Source organism: Mustela erminea, chromosome 20 (assembly GCF_009829155.1).
Source record: "Mustela erminea isolate mMusErm1 chromosome 20, mMusErm1.Pri, whole genome shotgun sequence".
NCBI classification, from domain to species: Eukaryota; Metazoa; Chordata; class Mammalia; order Carnivora; family Mustelidae; genus Mustela; species Mustela erminea.
In genome coordinates, this window is record NC_045633.1 from 23,305,903 (window position 1) to 23,313,987 (window position 8,085).

Genomic DNA, 8,085 nt, shown 5'->3' on the forward strand with positions numbered 1-8,085 from the left:
ATCCTCCATCCAGGGCCAGCCTGGAGGCCCTGGGCCAGACTCTGGGGAGGGAGGACAGGGGTCCACATAGCAAGGCACGTCCCTGAGTCGGTGACACTTGCCCTGGCTGTCCCCCAGATGTGGCCAAAAGTTAAAGCAGGCAGGGTGGGGGTGGAGTGTGCCCAAGGGACAGGCCTGGGTGGGGGAGCGCGGGCCTCCCCCGGCAGCTGCTCTGAGGACACGGGCCCTCCCCTGAGCTGACAGCCGCACCAGCCATGAACTCACATCCAAACAGAAAACCCACTCCTGAAAGCAGATATCATCCCAGGAAGAGCGGCTGTGAACAGGCCCGGCGTTGGGGGCGGGGGGCTTTCCCAATCTACCAGAGCAGGGTCTGGGTCATAAGGCTGTTTCCCCTTTGTCTCCGAATAGGGCATTCTGTTCAGCTGAGATCAGAGGCAATGTGCTCTGCTCTGGGGAAGGAAACGAAAAATGAGGAAATTTTCCCGCCAGCTCATCCCCAAGATGGGCCGATGGGACACTCTCCCTGAGGACGCAGACCTGGACAAGCTGTGGCAACAGCCGCCCTGGCCTTAGGCAAGGTGGGGTAAGGCCAGCCTTGTGAATGATGTCTGCTGGGAGCTCCCTGGAAAAACCCTCCCAAGCCTGAGAACCAGGGCAGCCCCTGGGACCCCTCCCAGTGGCCCTGACTGCCCCCCCCCCAGGGATACACCTTGCCTCCTGGCAACGTCACTGGGGACCCTGTGTTTGGGAAGCAGAGCCCCCAGGACTCCAATGCCTGAGAACATGCCCTCGGGGAACCCACTGGCCTGGCTCCCGGAAAGCGGGGGGGGGGGGGGGGGGGGGCAGGGGGGGCGGGGGGGCGCAGAGACACGGCCTTGAAAGAATGGTGGTGGCCGTCCTAGCTCTCCCTGCAACTCCATGATGAGCTCAAAGAGAGGAAACCCTCCGGAGGCTGGCCTGGGCTGGGACCCAGGGCCGTCGGGGCCTTTGCACCAGGCAGGCTGGCGGGAGAAAGGGCCACACCCCCAAGGAGTCAACACGCAGGAGCCCCTCCAAATGCAAACTGAACAGGCAGGGCCTCCCACCCCCAGGAGCCTGGCACAGCCTGATCGATTCCAGAGCAGTGAAGGGGCGGCCTCGCTCCCTGTCAGGGAGCTTGATGCGGGCGTTTTCCTTGCTTCGGGGTGTCCGTGGGAGAGCCTGGAGGGCCATATGGAACTGGACAGCCCTCAGCTGCACCAGGACTTGCTGGACCGGCCCCACACAAGCATCCGTGAGCCTGGCTTACAGCCCCCTGCAGACCCCGCCTGGCCCAGGAGGCTTGGCACACCCCAGACCTCACGAACCCTCATAAACCCGGGCAGCTCTTCCCCAAGACTACTCTTGGCAGGCCCGGGACAAGGCTCTCCAGCACAGGGTGAGGTCCGCGCCCTGGATCACAGCCACACGGGCGGCTGGCAGACCAGGAGACGGGCTGAGCGTCCCCCTCCCCCGCTGGAATCACAGAGCTAGTTGTTTCAGGGATCTGGGTCCTTGTGAGAAGCTCAATCTTCCTCTCAGCCCCAGATGCATCCCCAGGGCCCGGCAGTGGGTGCACCCAGCCCGGTGAAGCCGGGATGCCGGCTACATGGGCCGGGGCGGCCCCAGCAAGGGGTGAGGCCACCCCTCGCCTGCTCTAGCTCCCCACAAGCATTTCTCTCTTGAAACAGTCAGCTAACTGGACACCCCGCCTGGTGCCTGCAGGGCGGCATTCAACCAGCTCCCAGCTTGGCTGGGCGCCAGGGCCCGAAAAATGCCGTCAGCCACCCAGAAACCCAGCTCTGGGATTCGCCCGGGAGGAAACCATGGCCCCAGATTGGACCCGATTTGCCTACTGAATAGGCCCTGGGCAGGGGTGGGGGGCCAGGGAAGGAAGGCTCTGGCTGGCCAGCCAGCAGCCTGGGGCCTGAGATTTGCTCAGATGCAGATGTAGCCCCTGGAGGGCGGGGGCAGGGGTGGTGGTGCCTGGCTGTGCCCCAGGGCTGGGGCGCTGTCTCCGCCCTCGTGAGGCTCCTGGTGCCCACATCCTCCGAGGAGGGCCTGGGGCAAACCCCACTCCTGCCTCGGCCTCCGCCCTCCCGCACGGGACCCCACACGTACAGAAAGCAACACACAAAATGCAGCCCACGTAGATAAAAAGCTTTTTTTTTTTTTTAATTTTATCAAACTGGTCTGTACAAAAGTTAGCGTTGCTTGGTCAGAAAGCAGCAGAACACAGCAGGTAGTGGCGGCGGAAGGCCAGACTCCGCGCGGAGCAGCAGAGTCGGCGTGAGAATGAGCTGTAGTTCCCTGCCCGCTCGCCCAGGAAGAGACAGGCCAAAAAAAAAAAAAAAAAAAAAAAAAAAATTGTTTCTAGAAAAAGGTAGGAAAAAGTAGAAAAAGTAAAAAGAAGCGACTTCTCAGACGTCTCTCTATGTACAAAGTTGAAAGGCACAAGGTTCCATGAAGTAGGCGCGGTCAGGGCTCTGCACGCAGCGGAAGCAGGGGTTACTCCTCTAAGACTAAGCCTCTAAACAATTTAGTGGATGAGGTTTCAGCTTCACAGCTTGTAGGTGGCGTCTGGTTCCTAAGAGCCCCGATGAACGAGCTACCCCGTCCCAGGAAATCCCCATCCTGGGCGGCGACCAACTGGAGCCACAGCCCTGCCTTCCAAACGTCGGGTGGATGCGGGCACCGGGGCCAGGGCGCCCCAACCCAGTCAGAGACACTGCAAGGCAAGTCCCTTCTCCTCCCTGGGCGGGGGTGGTGGGGGGACCCCAGAGGGGCCTGGAGCTTAGGGGGATGAGGGGGCTACCCCACCTGACCTCCCAGCCCTGGTGCTCAGCCACCGGCCTCCGTTTTGTCTTTAATTCTACTCTCAGTACGAATGGACTTCATTAATTAAAGATAAAATAATACAGAACATAAATACACTTCAACAGCTTCCCAAACAAATCGAATGTGTTTAAGCTTCAAAAATAACAATTAAAAAAATAAAATAAAAAGAGAGAAATGTTAGTCGCAGCCAAACCTTGCCAGGAAGAGCCTTTCATGGCAGGCAGCACCTCAGAGCGGACGGGCCGGTCCCCAGAGGGGCTCCTGCAATGGGGTCCCCTGGAGGTCTCCACGCATGTGAGGCCGGTGGGGACGCTGGAGCACAGGAAGCCGGAGACCCCACGCCTCTTCCCTCCTTTCTGTTTTGTGCTGTGGCTGCTCCGTCCACCGAGAGGCAAAACCGAGGCGCTGGTGCCAGCAGGGAAGAGGGCCCGGTGGCAGTCCTTGGTTCCAGAGTCGCCAGCCACGGTGAAGAGAGCACGGGAAAGGGGCTCTGTCGGACGCAGGGAACATGGAGATCTGGAAGCCCCCGTGTGGGTTACAAAGCGAGGCTTCCTGGCACACTTCAGCCTGCGCCCGCCGGGCCGCCCCCGGCCCTCCCTCTCTAGCGCACCCCTCCCGCTAGAGAGGAGGCTCCATCCATCCTCGCCGAGATCCAGGCTGTCCCGCACCACGCCAGTCCCCTCCCTGGGGCCACAGCACCCTCAGGGTCTGGTCAGGGTCGTGTACACAGGCTGGTCCCAGTTGCCGGGCGGGCTGTGGGCAGGCGGCACAGAGAGGCCGCTGAGCAGGGGTGAGGCATAGGGCCGCCGAGAAGGGTGGAAGTAGGGGCACTGGTAGAGGCTGGACGGGCAGCCGGGGTACGGGCCGTAGTAGCTGGGGGCCTGCAGGTCGGTGTAGTCGCCCTGCGAGCTGCTGAAGGAGCTGGCGGCCACGGCGGGGGCGGCTGTGGTGACACTGGCCTGGCCGCTGTAGGAGCCGTAGTCGGCGCGGCCCGGGGAGCCGTGCGACTGGTCTCCATAGTGGCCAGGGCTCAGCTGCTCCGTCTTGATGTGCGGCCGCGGGGGGCCCGCCTCGGTGGGTGACGCGGAGGCTGACGGGGCTCCCTTGTGGGCCCACACGGGGGACGCCCCAATGCCTGCCGCCCCCGAGTGTGAGTAGGAGGCAGCCCCGTAGGAGCTGGCGGCAGGCTGGCCTGGCTCCGTGGGCAGGGCCGAGTGGCCGTTGAGGGGCAGGTACTGGTCGAACTCATGCACATCGAAGGTGTCCATGTTGCCGATGACCTCGCTGCTCAGCTCTGAGATGTCCACGTTGCTGAAGTCGATGTTCTGACGCCCGCTGTCCGCCAGGCGGCGGCCTTCCAGCTTCAGCTCGGGCTTGCCCCCGTGGTGCAGGTCCGTCTTGGGGGTGGTGGGTGGGGTGGGTGGCCCGTGGGTCTGCCCTGGGGACAGAGCATGTTTCAGAGATGAATGCCCCTTCTGTGGGGGGCCGGCCAGGCCGGCGATGCGCACCCGGAGGAACACGAGCCCGCTAACTGCCGCAGGTAGAAATCAACGGCTTTTTGTTTCTGTACGTTTCCCAGAAATTCCAGCACAGCCAGACCTAGACCTCACTCCTTGGCCGAGGAAATTCCGTTAAGCACTGTTCTAGGGCAAGAGCTGGGGCTGCGGAGGCCCCGCTGTGAAGACCAAGGTAGGGGAAAGAAAAGGAAGTGCCCAGCCCCCTGCACACGACCACAACGGGACCCACACAAAATGTGTTCTCCCGGAGGCTCGCAGCTTTCGCCAGCTTGACCGAGACTGCTCGGCTGGCCAGGATTCTCCCCGTCTGTCTGATGTTAGCTGGGCAGCTGACCGCCACGCCAGGGGCAGGAGTGCTGGGTCAGCACCAGCAGGAAGGCCAGTGGAAGCAGAAACGCCTTCAGGCGGAGCAGAACACACCCACATCACCCAGCTCCAGACCACGGCAAAGCTGTGAGACCCTCAGTGCTAGGTGGGGGCTAAGCAGACCCCCGGCCGCCCGTGTGCATCGGGGAAACTGGGATTATCTCAGCGCCACCTATCCTGGGAGTGAGCCCCACTTCCCACCCCCACTACCCATCTCAGCAGACGCCGAGACCCCCACTTCTCCTGCTGGGGCAGGCACCTGCCGTGGGGCCCCGGGAGCCCACCTGTGTGGTCGCTGTGATGGTGCGGGTCACCCATGCTGGCATCAGCCTTGTACACGGTGCTGCCAGGGTGGGGGCCCAGCTCGGGTCCGGAGTCGGAGTCGCCTTGGCCCGTCTTCACGCTCTTCCTGCGGCGTGGCTGGTACTTGTAATCTGGGTGGTCCTTCTTGTGTTGGACCCGCAGCCGCTCTGCCTCCTCCACGAAGGGGCGCTTCTCACTCTCGCTCAGCAAGCTGCAGCAGCAAGGGCAGACGTGGGATGGCCTGGGTCCCCACTGCTGCCCCGGGGGTAGGGCCTCACCCACCCCGACACTCACGGGGAGGCCCGTGCATGCCCCTGCACCTCAGCAGGCACCAGGCAGGCTCTCCCCTCGCCAGGGACAGGGCGCTCAGGCCAGCGAGGAGTTCTGGTGAGGTCTGTTCTCACCAGGGTCACAGGAACGTGCTACAACAAGACCTAAACCTTCCCACTCCATCATCTTCTTACTTCCCTTCGCTCAGAGCCTGTGTAAGTCCCCTCCCTTTGGGGCTTTCTCAGGCAGGCGGGGAGGAGGCAGAACCCAGCAGAGAACACACCAGGGACAAAGCAAGACTTCCTGAGAACAGGCAGGGATTCCATGGGCATCTGGGCTTCCCAGACCCCCAGAAACACTGGCAAAACCCGTGTGATCCTCCCTGAGGCTCAGAACACACACGGTCCTCTCAAACCTTTCCAGAAACTCACCTCCAACCGCCTACGGGACAGGCTGCAGGGCTGCCAGAGTCTGCTGTGCCCAGAGCAGACAGAGACAGGCACGCAGAGGACAGACGTCCCAACTCCCAGTGCCCACTCCCAAGGAGAGGGGTAGGAAATGGGAGCCAGTGCCCCAAACCCACAGCCATCCATTTTAAACCCAAGTAGAATAGAACACATTTGGTGGGGATAGGCAGTTCTCAGCACCACTGCTGTCCTACTTTCTGTAAAAATGTCCAGCTTGTCATCCCCAAGTATGTGCGCAGCGTGCCCGTGCTAGACCCCTCCTGTATTTCTCATCCTTCCCTGCACAGGGTGCAGAGGTGGGAAAGGAGGAAAAAGCTGTGGGGACCGTCCCAGCTGAACAGACGTGCACCCCTCCAACTGCCTTCTCTTCCCCACATGGTGGTCAGAGTGGAGGGGAACCCTTTCCAAAGAGGGACACTTCCAGAGGGCACTACCCTGCCTGCTACTGTGTCCTGCTTCCAGACAGGAGCCACCTTCCCTTGGAGAGGGCCAGGCCTCCAGACTCTGGGGCCGCTCACGCGTGGGGTCCCCAATCCCCACATGCCATCCCAGCCTTCCGCAGGCTGCTGGCGACTGAGGGAGCGTGCTAGGGTTTGCACACTCGCGGGGCAGCCCTCTGTGGCCCTGACCACCTGTGCAGCCCAATCAAAGAGGGGGTTCCCACTGGGACTGGCCCTGAGAACAGCCACTGGGAGCAGAGCCCAGGACGGGAGCAGGGCCACCTTCAGGGTCCCTGCGCACCTCCCCCAGAACTGCTCGCAGCCCGCCCGCGCGGCTGCGGGGCCCGTCCCTGCACACACGCACACCCGGGCACCGCGCACTCACCGCCACAGCTTGCCCAGCGTCTTGCTGAGCTCGGCGTTGTGCAGGTGCGGGTACTGGTCCGCCAGCTTGCGGCGCGCCGCCTGCGCCCACACCATGAAGGCGTTCATGGGCCGCTTCACGTGAGGCTTGGCCTTGAGCGCGCCGCCGCCGCCCCCGCGCACGGGCATAGGCACCAGGCTCCAGTCGTAGCCCTTGAGCACCTGCGACACGGCGTCGCGGATGCAGGCCGGGAAGCGCTCGTCCGCCGCCTCGGCCGCGTCGCCCCGGACGCCGCCCCCCGCGCCCGCCGCGCGGCCCAGGCCCTCGGACCCGGTAGGCGACGGCGGCGCGTCCGAGTCCGAGTCCTCCACGTGCGACATGGAGCTGGCGGTGCCGGACGGGCTGCAGGGCGGCTGGGCGCGGGCCTCGCTCATGTCCAGCATCGGGGCCGCGCGCGGACGGGCGCGCACCGGGACCCGCGGGGCCGCTGCTCAGCTGCGCCGCGGCCGCTCCAGGACCCGAGGTCGCCGCGCCGTGGTCCGACCTGCGTCGTCGTCGTCGCCGCCGCCGCCGCCGCCGCCGCCGCCGCCGCCGCCCGACCCGGGCCTCCCCGCCGCCGCCGCCGCCGCCGCCGCCGCCGCCGAAGCTCCGTCCCGACCGAGGACCCGCAACAAGTTTCTTTAAGCGGCGGCCGCGAGGCCCCGCCCCCTCCCCGGCTCCTCATTGGCCGGCGCGCGCCCCGCTGCCCTCGGGGGCGGAGCCTGGCGCCCGCCCCTCCCCCATCCGAAGAAAGTGCCGCGGTTCCCTCTGCGCCCCCGCACGCCCCGCCCGGCGCCGCCCCGCGCCTGGGGCCCCTTTTCCAGTCGGGTCGGGGAGGGAAAGGGGTCGAGGACCGGGGACGGCGGGGCGCTCCGGGGTGTCTCTGCGAGGCGCGTCGCGGCTTCTGCGGGTCCCGCCCCCGGCCGGGTAGCCAAGCCCGGGGAAGCCCGCTCCGCTTGGAGGCGGGTCCTCCAGAGCTTCCCCCACAGCGGGTCCCGAGTCCCGACGTCTCACCCGCAACCCAGAGGCGCCGGGGTCAACTCCTGCCAGCCTGCAGCCCAGGGGAGGGTTGGCTCGGCCGTGTAGCCTCAAAGCCCAGGCTCCCCGCCCGCAGGGCCAGCGCGCCGGGCAAGACCCTCCAGGGCGCCCTTGGTTTGCGCGCCGCGCACGTCCAGGTAAAGCGCGCCCAAGGGCCGCGGCTGGGAGCTGGACGATCCCAGGTCCCCCGCCCAGTCCGGTATGAGCGGGGAAAGCGCGGGCGGGAGAGCGGCCCCAGGAGCCGGGCAGCAGAGGGAGGCGGGAGCGCTGGGCAGGGACTGAGCTGACCCTACTTGTGGAGTCCCTGGGGCCGCCCGGCGGATGGCGTGGCCGGACGCGGGGGCCTAGGGCCTTCCGGGCCTGACCCGTTGAGGGCGGGGGGCGCTGAGGCTCTCCGGCTGGGCGGCCCTGGGTGGTCCAGC

At 65.2% G+C, this 8,085-nt stretch overlaps 1 protein-coding gene across 1 annotated transcript; it reads right to left on the reverse strand.

Moving 5' to 3' along the window:
• Positions 1-2,171: 2,171 nt before the first annotated feature.
• SOX8 (SRY-box transcription factor 8) lies at positions 2,172-7,206 on the reverse strand. The gene is made up of 3 exons (XM_032328398.1): positions 6,608-7,206; positions 5,027-5,256; positions 2,172-4,297 (listed from the first exon to the last, which is right to left on the reverse strand). The coding sequence occupies exons 1-3, from the start codon at positions 7,027-7,029 to the stop codon at positions 3,561-3,563; spliced, it is 1,389 nt and encodes a 462-aa protein (XP_032184289.1). The 5' UTR covers positions 7,030-7,206; the 3' UTR covers positions 2,172-3,560.
• Positions 7,207-8,085: the final 879 nt, after the last annotated feature.